The 12,382-nt window shown below is 41.4% G+C and overlaps 1 protein-coding gene across 4 annotated transcripts in view; it reads left to right on the top strand.

The window, feature by feature from the left end:
* SMG7 (SMG7 nonsense mediated mRNA decay factor) overlaps positions 1-11,273 on the top strand; it is a 40,339-nt gene extending 29,066 nt beyond the window's left edge. For 2 of the 4 annotated variants that reach the window (XM_015813123.1, XM_015813120.2), the window contains exons 16-21: positions 2,279-2,428; positions 6,485-6,565; positions 8,469-8,625; positions 9,616-9,786; positions 9,866-10,014; positions 10,833-11,273. In XM_015813123.1, coding sequence (XP_015668609.1) covers positions 2,279-2,428; positions 6,485-6,565; positions 8,469-8,625; positions 9,616-9,786; positions 9,866-10,014; positions 10,833-10,946 — 822 coding nt within the window. In that variant the 3' untranslated portion in view covers positions 10,947-11,273. The remainder of the gene's footprint in view (positions 1-2,278; positions 2,429-6,484; positions 6,566-8,468; positions 8,626-9,615; positions 9,787-9,865; positions 10,015-10,832) is intronic. The other 2 variants (XM_015813124.1, XM_015813121.1) reach the window with 1 other exon arrangement.
* Positions 11,274-12,382: the final 1,109 nt, after the last annotated feature.

Below are 12,382 nucleotides of genomic sequence, written 5' to 3'. Positions count from 1 at the left end.
ACCTTTTAAAAAATAAAAGCAAGGAGTCAATTGCTTCGTGTTAGAAGTTGCAAATATGTTAAAGGTTTATTTTTTTTACTTTCTTGTGAAAGTTTGCTAGAAATATTACAAAAGAATACCATAAAGCTCTGTAATATTTTATGTTTCAAGTTTACTTTTATATATTTAGATTTATTTCAACAACCTTAAGAATTGATTTTATCCCAGCTGTAACAGTTTTGAAGTATTTGACCTAGGGTACTTTATATTTCAGGCAGGTACACTGTTGTCAGGAACAGATGGAAAAGACAGATAATTTTTATAGACCAAGAAAAAGCTATGATATTCAAGATCAGAGAAGGATTTTGCTCACAACTAGCATTCTGAAAACTTTCCATCAACTTCCAAGAATTTTTTTTTAAGTCCAATTTCTGTATTAAAGAGAGGGTTCTCAAAATATGAGTTGTATCCCTTAGGACAGGGGTCCCCAACCCCCAGTCCGTGGACCAGTACCGGGCCGTGGCATGCCAGCAACCGGGCCACACAAACAAGCAAAGCCCCATCCGCAGGATGCAGGCAGCACACAAAACCACGCCCCCTCTGATCCACGGAAAAACCTCTCTCCACGGAACCGGTCCCTGGTACCCAAAAGGTTGGGGACCTCTGCCTTAGGAAGTTGCAAGCAACACAGAGGGAACCACAAAAATTTTAGCAGTCCATGCAAAGTAGGAATACTCTAAAACTTGTTCCAGCTTTGTCTGGACAAGCCTGCAGTGGAATTGCCTATAAAGAACAGGGAACAACTTGGCCCAGGTTTTGAGAGTGTTTCTGCTTTGCATGTGGTAATCATCAGGAAATTCAAAACTTGCTCCCAATTAGAGTGACCTGCAACAAGCTAAACGAAGGCAGAATGAGGAATAAAACCAAGAGTAATTTTTATTTTTGAGAGGTAGCTAAATCTTCGATCTAGTCATCTGCAAAATACATCAGTTTTATATATCATTCATTTAGTTTTATTTATGACCTGGGTTGCAAAAATTCATTTATCGTTTTAGGGGATCATGGTATTGCATTATTTGAGAATTCTGCCATATTGTATATACGTCTAATCTTCCAGTTTTGATCAATAAGGTAGTATAAACATATCTTGCATTATGGGCAAAATTACTGTCCATACCTTTCATATCTGCTAAGATGTTGAACAAATAACGTACTTTGCACATACTTGCTAAGTCAGACAGTAGGGACTACATTTTCCACAAAAGTCAATCCCGATGTTCTGTTTCTCTATACCAGGGCTTTTCAACCAGCGGTACGGGTACCACCTGTGGTACATTGGCACCTGGCAGGTGGTACGCGACCATCCTAGAAAAGTGGTAGCGGGGGAGGGGAATGAGCTGAACCGGTGGCAGCACCGCACAAGCCTGAGCGAGAGACGGCTGGAGCTGCAGGGCTGCCAGGGCTCAGAGGAAGCGCCAGGATCAGCTCCAGGCTCCAGCTAGAGCTCGGCACTGATCCTGGTGCTTCTGCTGAGCCCAGAAGAAGCACCGATCAGCTGGAATGTTGCAGCATCTCCAGGCTCTTGTGATTTACATTCAGATGCTTGGCAACTGATTCATATTTATGACGGTCACAGTGTCCCAGGGTCATGTGAAGTGACCAAAACCTGCTGCAACCACCCAGCAGATGGGGGGGGGATAAAAACCAAACACCCCCCACCCCACCCCAATTCTCAACAGAAATGCTCACAACAATGAAAACCTCGGACAAGAGGAAGAGCGCTGCCAGGCGGGCAAGCAGGTGTCTTGCTTCGCTGTGGCTTGGGGGGCACTTTTTTCAGTGCCATTGTAACTTCGAACAGTCACTAAGCGAACTGTTGTAAGTCGAGGACTACCTATACTTCATCACTTTTTTCCTTTTTTGACACCTTGCTAGGCAACTGGTGGTACTCAGATATTGCCATATCCTAAAAGTGGTACAATGGGTGAAAAGGTTGAAAAGCCCTGCTCTATACATTAAACATGAAGGGAAGGGAAGGGATCCCTAAAGCATAAAACAATGAGAGAAGGTTATATTAACACTGCTTTTATCTTTTCTCCTTTGAATCTTGACTTCTTTTCCTCTTTACCTCTTTGACTAGCTTTTGCATGCTGGCTTACCTATCTTTGCATTTTTCCCCGTTCTCCTTGCCTTGCATTTATTCCTATGGGCTTCTTTGGGCCTTTAAACTTTGTCTGTTGCTATTCTTGCTTCCTTGTCTTTCCATGCTGCATCTCACTGTGCTCCTTTCTGTCACTAGGACCCCAAGAGCTCCCCTCTGCTTCCTCCGGACCTGTTAAAGAGTTTGGCTGCCTTGGAGGAGGAGGAAGAGCTGATTTTCTCTAATCCTCCTGATCTTTACCCAGCTCTACTGGGGCCTCTCGCCTCTCTTCCTGGACGAAGCCTCTTTGTATGTATTTGACTTAATTCTGCTGCTTCTTGCTCTAATTTTGCCGTTATCTTCCTTTTTTTTTCCCCTTGCAAGTTCAGTTGGAGGTTTGAAATCTATAATTCCTTGCTGAAATTGTTTTAATGGGGAAAATGGAGATCTTATAGGACAGTGGTGGCGAACCTATGGCACGGGTGCTGGAGGCGGCACTCGGAGCCCTCTCTGTGGGCACACATGCCATTGCCCCAGCCTTGTCTCCGCCCGCGACCCCCTCCTCACCAGCAGCCTCCCTCAAGGAGAGTCGCCCCGAGCGTGGCCCACACGGAGCAGCGCAGCCAAGGACATGGCAGCCAGGCAGCGTAGACAACACTCTGCCCTCACGCCCCAATGTGCAGTTGATGCTGCAGGGTGTGGGCAGAGGGCGTGGCTGCCATGGCACTGCTGGGCTGACTGGGCGATCTGTGGCAGGCCCTGGAGGTGGTGAGTGGCCCTGCAGGCAGGCAGGGTGGGACGGAGTGGGGGCGGGGCAGGGGGTGGAGCAGGGGCGGGGCCAGTTTTTGGGCACTCGGTCTCTAAAAGGTTCACCATCATGGTTATAGGAGAAAGCAGCTTTTACACAGATGTAATGTTCTATCAGGGTTGCTCCTTTCTGGCCCAATGCACAATTTTTTGTAAATACTGGAAAAGGGTCCATTTTGAAACATAGTCCACCAAATTCTGTTTTCTACAAAAATGGGTTCACCTTGACTTTTCAAGTCTATTCATTTGGGGGAAATGGGTGTGCTAGCCTACTACATCCTACTAAAGGGGATATTCTACCTGACCATATTATTGCTCCCGAATTCTTATTCAAGCACAACGTAAGAAAGCTGCAATCTTACCTGACCCAGATTCTGGTTCCTTCTTGGCTTGCAGGAAACTTTGTAGTTAAGTTTTCCATCTGTGTTAATACAAAAGTAAATATAATTTTACATTATGTAATATGAATAAAATAGGCATTAAGAAACTAGAACCATGAACTTAAAACCAAGCAAGCATTTCTCAGCCACTTAATTAATTTTAATAAAATGAGACATTCTTTTTTAAAGAAGTGTAGAAAATAAACTACTGTCTGTCTGCATGTGGTCCATTGATCTCCTTTTTTAAAGGCTACCCAAGCTGTTTTGACATTTATCAAGCAGAAACATACGCTCCTTCAAGTAAGATTGAGATGAAAAAATATTCATATTTGTTAATATAATCAATAAGGATTGGTTTAGGTCAGTGGTAGGCAACCTTGGCTCTTTTATGACTCGTGGACTTCAACTCCCAGAATTCCTGAGCCAGCATGCTGGCTCAGGAATTCTGGGAGTTGAAGTCCACGAGTCATAAAAGAGCCAAGGTTGCCTACCCCTGGTTTAGGTCATATCAGGGTTTCATGAAAATTTCATTAGTCAGCCAGATGTGGAACATGAAAATAGAAGTTTTCCCTCTTATTGTTCCCAGCTTTTGCTGATAGAGAGTATTATTCTCTATTACTGGAAAAGGAGTAACCCTTGATAGATATATCTTTCAATAATCTAATTTGAGGGTATCATAGATTAATATAAAGTTCATGTTTATTTCAAGTGTATGTGACATTTGTGTACCTATATCCTTCCTGGGGTCATGAGTGCAGAAAAGTCCTTAATTAAGGAGATTCTGTGTATTTTACCATAAAATGTGGAGAGATCCTGTTCCTGAATACATGTTCAACCATCCAAATCCTTTCTGATTAAATTCTGATTTCTAATTAAAATACTACTGTTAAGAAAGAGAGAGTCTGTTGTCATAAAATCACTAGGATTTCTTTCTTCCTGTTAATTATATATTTGCCTAGGATGCTTGATGGGAAGGTAAGAACAGTGAAGCTCTCTAGAGGTTGAATTTTTATATGATCATTTCACTTATGGACATATAAAATATATTTATTTATATAAAGCTCCCGTGTGGAATTGGCTAAAAACTACTTCCCTTAAAATAATGGCCAAAACTACATTGAACTGTTTATATCAACGTCAGAGATGCCTGGTTAGATGAGAAGCTGCAAAGAGAACTTAAAGTTAGTCTATTACACAAAGCATAGTTAATAAAAAAGTATTATACTTCAACTTTGTAGGGTCTTGATTATCTTGTATAAATTTACATTCAGTGCTAGGTCTTTAGAAATGTCACTTTCTCAGAAAGAGTTTCCTACTTTGTAATCACAGTAACTGGGCATATTTATTGAATGGAAGCTTATTAAGGATCTAAATATTTAGAAATGTGTCTTGTATTCCTTGACAAGTGAAGGATTTCCTTTCATTACCATGGGAAGCTTGATTCCATGGGAGCCTCCCTACTGAACAGGAGAATAGGAATGGGAAGGAATAGATGCCATTTCTTGTTTTCCTTGGCAATTCCCAATAACATTTATGCTAGAAGATCTTCTACTATCCCAGAACAGGTTCTTTTTGGTATAGGAAGCTGCTAAGAGAAGGGAATTGGTTAAAATTTCAGGAAAGTTGCAGTTCTGGCTGATTGTGTGTGTGTGTGTGTGCGCGCACGCGTGCACGCTTGTGTTAAAAAAAATGCTTGATTTGTATTAAAACATAGTAGGATTATGGATACATAATCCTTCTGGGATTTTTATTTCAATGAAATTGTGAAAGAGACTGGTCTTCAGTTATTAGACATAAAAAAAACCCGTAATGTGTTTTTTTTTACCTTAACAGAATATTTTTGTCTCCATATACTTTTGAGTTGATTTTAATGTATTTTCTGACAGCTACCCTTAAACTATCTTTCCAGTTCCATAAAGCAACTTACAGTAATTATCCTCCATATTACATAAAATGTTTTCTTTTTCTGAAGAAAGTGGTGGAAGACGAATATGAATTTTTTAGAGAAAAATCCATCAAATGTATTAGTCATTGAGTAGCAGTTCTTTAGACTGAATGCTACTCTTGCTCATCTCCCCAGTATCATTTGAAATTAATGGTTTTAATTACGCAGTTGACATTGATTGCATCCCTTCCAATCAAATCCTAATGACATGCCAGGACAGGGCCTCCATCATGACAGTTGAAGGTATGCAGCTTTTTATCTGCAGATATGTGTCAAATTACATCAGTTAATGCCAAAATACGATACTAACCCTGAGCATATGTTTTAAACTTAATTTGTCTCATCAGCCAATCAGAAATTTTCATTTTTTTGCCAAGATTGTGCAAATTAAGCAGTTTTGCATAATTGTTATACAATGTTGTACAATTTATTCTGATTTTCTTTTCACAGAGAAGGCCAATAACTCTATAGGATTGCTCTCATACTTCCATGCTTTCCCCTGGCGATAAATTATATTGGATCTTGTTTCTGCTGTATGAAATTGGAGTTTCTAATGAAACTGTAATCTTCATTCAAATGATATTCCTCATTTTTTTTTCCACACTTAAGGACAGGCTTGTAAAGCAGAAACAGCTCTGCACATTAGTTTTAATTGTTTTAATCAGCTTGTATTTAACACAATATCTTCATTTTGGCTAATGTTAATCTATTAGCTGCATTAACAAGTTATTTGCAACATCAGTATTCTTTTTTTAACAAAATAAAACCCTAAATATTACCAGGTTTGTGGTTATGGAAATAGTAATTCAGATATTAAGCCTTCATATTTGAGCAGAGCCCGATTAGTCTGAATATGTCATACATTCATACTTAATGAATATATTGACAAACTTGCAATTTTATGGTTCCTCAGCCACACGAGGTGTTAAAGCATATTGTTTTAGTATGAAATTTCCCAAATGAATTGCCATTTTTTGAGAGCTACACATGCAACTGACCGCACTGTTTGCTATCATTTGCAATTTAATCAAATTATTCATATCTGTTTTACACAGTTTATTTTAAGTGCCTGTATCATATAGTAAAAATGAGTTATACAAGGATCTTTAATGTGATTCTTGTTCTCATGCATGCTATATGAACCCCCAGGACCCTTCCCACTCTGTTATATTTATATTAACTGGCTTGTAAGTCGATAACAAGCTTTATTGCTCTCTTTCCCTTATCCTGAAGAAATCACTGTTGGAGAAACCATCAGATCTGATGTCACAGTCGCCATCTTTCCTATCGCTCACAGGCTTCTCTCTTAATCAGGTAACTAACAACTTTCTCTTTTTTTTCTTCTGGACAGCTTTGTCACTTTGTTAGGAGCATGTGTTGCTTTGAAGAAATAGCTTAGCAGAGCTTTAAACAAAGAGCCATTTCCAAGCTGCTTTGAAAGCAATAGAGATCCTCTTGCTTCTAAGACTAGGAACTGGGCTAGCCAGTGCCAGAGAGACGCGGTCAGGCAGCACTATCAGTTGCCTTCTGCAGGATGCATTGCCCACGATCTTTACTCAAGACAGGTGGCAAGTAATACCTAGATTCTACACCCATATGCTGGAAGGCTTCCGCATTGACTGGCTAGCTTCAGCAAGTACCATACAGTAGTCTAATAGACAATGTGGCAAGGTTAGCCAATCTGAAGTCTCTTCAATAAGTGAGCTTCCGGGCTGGCTTCCTGCTATGGACAATCCTACAGTGCTTACTAAAGTTAACCAGGTTGAAAGACCTTCAGAGCAAGCACAGGTAGCTACAGGCTGGTTGAGATCAGCCAGTGCTATGGGAATGGATCTGTCTACTGTGTATGTGTGTTACTTAGCTATTTATTTATACATATATACATACATACATGCAACCATAAGTACTTGAACGTATATGCTGGAAGGCTTGTACCTCCTAACAGTAAACATTTTTTTTTAAAAAAAGAAAAATATTACAACATGCATTCAGACTAAATCTGTATGCCGCATGAGCAATTGCCTATGATTAGGTAGCATCTTTTACCCCAAAGGTTCATTTTCTCTCCTTTCTGGAATGTGATCAGAAGAGCCATCATAACTTCATGGGGTTGGTCATTCCAGAGCAGAGGAGCTACTGCAAACAGGTTGTTCCTGGACACTCTTTATGCTAAGTTCTTGGGGGTAGAAATTCTTATTCTGTCCTCTCAACCAAACAGAGGCCCCGCAAATAACAAGGACATGAGCCATAAATCATTGCAAATTGTTTATACTGATAGTAGTTAACTCTGTTGGTCTGAACCATTTTTTGATGGAAGGGAGAGCTCTCATGTTGGAATATTCCTCCGTACAATATAGTAATACCATAAGATACAAGTAATTTTAGACTGTAACTTCCCTTGTAGCATGCTAGTTCTCTCTGGCTGGAGTTTCATGGTGTGTTGGCTATGTATGCATAACACAGCACATTTTATCCTTGTAAGCTGTGCATCCTATGTGGTGGTCAGACTCCTAAAACAGCTTGAAGATGCCCTGCCAATACAAACTTATGTGAAAACTAGGCACAGTGCCTGTGTATTTTGAGGCATGATAGTGGTGTGTTCAATTGCCACGTCTAAACAATTCAATACAATATGTGTTGTCAATCAAACAGAACTAAATATATACTATCCTAGCACATTTCATTTTGCTTTCTTATTGATTGACTGACTGACTGACTGATTTCCACACAGTTTTAATATATGTTATGAATAAATGTTTACAAATCAATTGTCTGGTATTTGTTTTGCAATCTGATTTTTTAATTTTGACCCAGTATAGAATGGGTCAATGTTAGAATGTTATATGGATTTTTTTTACTTTTTTGTTTTTCATTTAAGAGCCAAGAATGGTGCATAGCAGTATTCCTTATTTTAGCTAGGTTATATCTAATCCCTCATATTGTGTCATTTAAAATAGATAAATATCTCGTAATATGCAAAAAGACCTTTGGTGTTTAATATTAATTACTGTCATTATTAAGCTAAATGGTTTTTGGTACCTTTACTGTAAACTCTGTAACAATCTGAAGTAAATCTTCTCTACTTCAGAAATATTGGATAAAAGCAACATTGACGTACCCACTAATACTACTATACTGTACTAATGTATTGAATTGGTCTGGTGTGGCCCAAGTTGATTCCTTTCTTATCCCTGTGCTCTTTCTTTCAATTTTATAGGAAAGATATCCAAACAGCATGTTCAATGAAGTGTATGGGAAAAACCTCAATGCCAGCACAAAAGCCGAAGTTACACCATCAGTAGCTCACCAGGAGACTTCACTTTATTCTCTTTTTGAAGGTACTCCATGGTCTCCATCTCTTCCAGCTAGCTCAGGTGAGGCCTCCAACATTCCCTTTGTTGCCTATAACATGTAACCAGAGGATAATGTGTGTACCACTTGCTCAGCAAACCGACACTCCTTTCCATTATTATTGTAGCAACATCATAGAACAGCGATGGCGAACCTTTTAGAGACCGAGTGCCCAAAAACTGCCCCCGGTCCACCCCCTGCCGTGCCCCTGTTCCGCCCCCACACCATCCCCCACCCCGCCTGCCTGCAGGGCCACTCACCACCTCCAGGGCCCACCACAGATTGCCCAGGCAGCCCAGCAGTGCCATGGCAGTCACACCGTCTGCCCGCACTCTGCAGCATCAACTGTGCGCTATGGGGTGTGAGGGCAGAGTCTTGTCTACGCTGCCTGGCTGCCATGTCCTTGGCTGCGCTGCTCCACGTGGGCCATGCTCAGGGGTGACTCCTCCAGGGGGGCTGCTGGTGAGGGGGTTGTGGGGGGAGGCGAGGCTGGGGCAATGGCACAGAGAGGGCTCTGAGTGCCGCCTCTGGCACACGTGCCATAGGTTTGCCACCACTGTCATAGAACATCAACTTTCCGTTGAATTGTTCAGCAAATATTACACTTTTCCTTTTCTAAGTAATTTTCCTTTCAGTGTCGGAATACACCTGCTCATTATGTTTCTACATATATATGTATATGGGTGCTCGCTCTCTCTCTCTCTCTCTCTCTCTCTCTCTCTCTCTCTCTCTCTCTCTCTCTCTCTCTCTCTCTCTCTCTCTCTCTCTCTCTCTCTCTGTGAGAGAGAGAGAGAGAACTGAAAACCTATTTGCAATCTTTGTGATATTCCTAGTGCAAAGAAAACTTGGTATCTATAACGCTCACAGAGTCCAAAATCATGTATGCGTTTCTTCATTAATGAATAAAAGTGAGTCCAAATTTTAAATTAATAAAACCAAAATCATGCATAAAACTAAAGAGATTAAATCAGGAGATCACCAAGCTGACTTTTTTCTAAATTGCTGTTCCATAGATCATTCAACACCAGCCAGCCAGTCTCCTCACTCCTCTAACCCAAGCAGCTTGCCAAGCTCTCCTCCAACTCACAACCATAATTCAATTCCATTCTCCAACTTTGGGCCCATTGGGACTCCAGACAACAGGGATCGAAGGATAACAGATCGATGGAAGACAGATAAGCCAGGTGAGTGGAAGGTCTTAGCGTCAGTTTAATTTCAGTGGTTTTCAGGGATACTTAACCTGTTACTCTTGCTCTTGTTCAGCAATGGGAGGCTTTGGCCTGGACTATCTCCCAGCAACGTCGTCCTCTTCAGAGAGTAGCTGGCACCCAAACAGCACCCATAGCGGTACCTGGTCAGCCCATGGCCCGTCCATAGAGGATTCATCAGCTGTGCTTATGGAAAGTCTGAAGGTGAGCTGCATATTGACTCTGTCCCTTTTTTTGGTCAGGTTATACATTAAATATGGCAAAATTCTGAAATGTTAATGATGTATCCTTTGCAATATTTTTCTGATTCTTGCCATTTGGCAATTATATTGTGATCTATTTGTCTGTGAAGTATGTACAGTTAAGATGTAACTATAGGTACTTAAGTAGTCCTTTAGTTACGACCACAATTATGACCCCAACTTCCATCACTAAGCATGCTCGTTGAGTCACTACATGAGCGTGCTTGGTTTTTTTTGCTGTAGTTGTTCAGCAAATCAGGCTTCCCCCATTCATTTTGCTTGTCCGAAGCCACTGGGGAGGTCACAAATGGTGATCAAACTGGCCCAGCATGTTTCAACTGTCATAAATACATGTCAGTTGCCGTGTGCCTGAATTGGGCTCATGTGACCGTAGGGATGCTGGTATGGTCGTAAGTGCAAGCAAGTCATAAGTCACTTTTTCCAGCACAACCATAAATTCTAATGGTTGTGAAACAGATGGCCATAAGTCAAGGACTATCTTATCAGACTACCTTCAAGTACCCAACATGTTTATTGCACTTATCATTTGGATATGGATAAACTGTGGTGGCAAAGCATTTAAACTCCTAACAAATGTATTTTATGACGCTTTTAGAGTAGGTTCAGCCACACTGTGCCAGGAAGAACAGTAAGTCAGAGATAGGAAAAGCTAGAGAAGTTAGTGAGGAAATAAGCAGTGCCTTGAGATATTTTGAGTATTCTCTTTTTATGCATCAAGATTCCAACTTCATCTTATGGGATGTTTGTTTCTTCGCTTAGTCTATCTGGTCCAGTTCTATGATGCATCCTGGACCTTCTGCTCTGGAGCAACTGTTGATGCAGCAGAAGCAAAAGCAGCAACGTGGGCAAGGTGCCATGAATCCACCACACTGAGAACAAAAGAGGTGGCAACCTTTGCAATCGAAAGCTCCATACATCATGGCATGTTGGGTTTACAGGACTGTCCCACACAGTTCTGTGCGCGTGGCAGCCTCTCTTCTGTTCCTCGATGTCAGGAGGGTGTAAGTGCTCCACCAACCCACTGAGTATGCACGAAAATGAATGCAGTGCAATGGAAAACCAACACCAGGAACTCTCCCATCCCACCAGGGCCCTCTGGAGGGAGAGAGGGACTGCTGTTTATCTCACACGGTAACCTGATATCACCGCCTCTCACCTTCTCCATCGTGCATGTGCCCAGCCATGTGGGAAAATAAAAAAGATGGGAAAGAAGAGCAGATGGAAGAAGCCACTGAGAACTTCTCAATCCTCTTCCTCGGTATTGGGGAACCTCATAGGAATCTATTACCTATAGCTTTGCTGACTGAGAATGTAGTTGAAATTTATTCCTCAACGTCTAAATTTCGAATTATTACTGTCTCAGTAGTAAGATCACACTGAATTCTTCCATACACAAATGTGCTTTGTAGTCAGTGTGTAGCACCCCTCGAATCACTGGTCCAGCCAGCCAGAGTTGGGTAGTGGGTAAATTGACGGAAGGGCAGGCGTCTGGTCTCCTCAGTTAGGTAAGGAGTTTCACGAAGGAGAATTTGGTCCCTCCGGCGTCATTTCCACCTCTTCTTCAAAGGTCGAGTCTGGACAATTGTGAATGGGTTAAGGATTCCAGCAGTACTCAATGTGCAGTGGCCACTGCCAGCCCTCTGTTCAGGGCAGCACACTGCTGCTATGGGGTTTTTAAGTTAAATGGTTCAGATTCCTGTACATTTTATGATAGCGTAGTGACCAGTCTGATGAAATGGCAAAGCTGGTCTGTGCATTCACAGCCTGACTCCTTTATGTAGGTAGGTAGAAGCTTTCTGTGTCTTTTTTTTTTTTCCTCCTCCCGGCCCCTTTTTCTAGCCTATCCCAACCCTGCTGGTTGCTTGTAGTTCTGTTCTTCATATGCAGCATCCCACCAAATTCTAGCAGGATAGTGGGAAGCAAAGGAATTAGCCTGGACAGGACAATGTAGGCAGTCTCTTCTGCCAGTAAGTAAATGTCCACAGAATGGAAGCTCAAGGCAACAAGATGCCTAAGAGAGGGAACCCATGCAGTCAGCTATCAGTCCCACTTGTTCCTATAAGGATGCAGAAAGGATGGGGGGAAGGTTGAACTTGATATTTATTGAGCAGAAGGAAGGCTGCAACTCTTCTTACATAGGAAACAAAGGACATTTCTTTCTTTTTTTTCTTACCTTTTTAAAAAAAAAATTTTGTTCGTTTGTTTCCCGGGGTACCTATGGAAACAATCTAAATGTTTTAAACTGTTGCAGATGCCGGAGTGTGTATGTGTATGTGTATCAGTTCAGGATCTGTGAACCACAAAAAACA

Source organism: Protobothrops mucrosquamatus, unplaced genomic scaffold (assembly GCF_001527695.2).
Source record: "Protobothrops mucrosquamatus isolate PMUCROS unplaced genomic scaffold, P.Mucros_1.0 scaffold140, whole genome shotgun sequence".
Classification (NCBI taxonomy): Eukaryota; Metazoa; Chordata; class Lepidosauria; order Squamata; family Viperidae; genus Protobothrops; species Protobothrops mucrosquamatus.
Note: the sequence above shows the minus strand (reverse complement) of the source record. Positions and strands in the feature narration are given on the sequence as shown.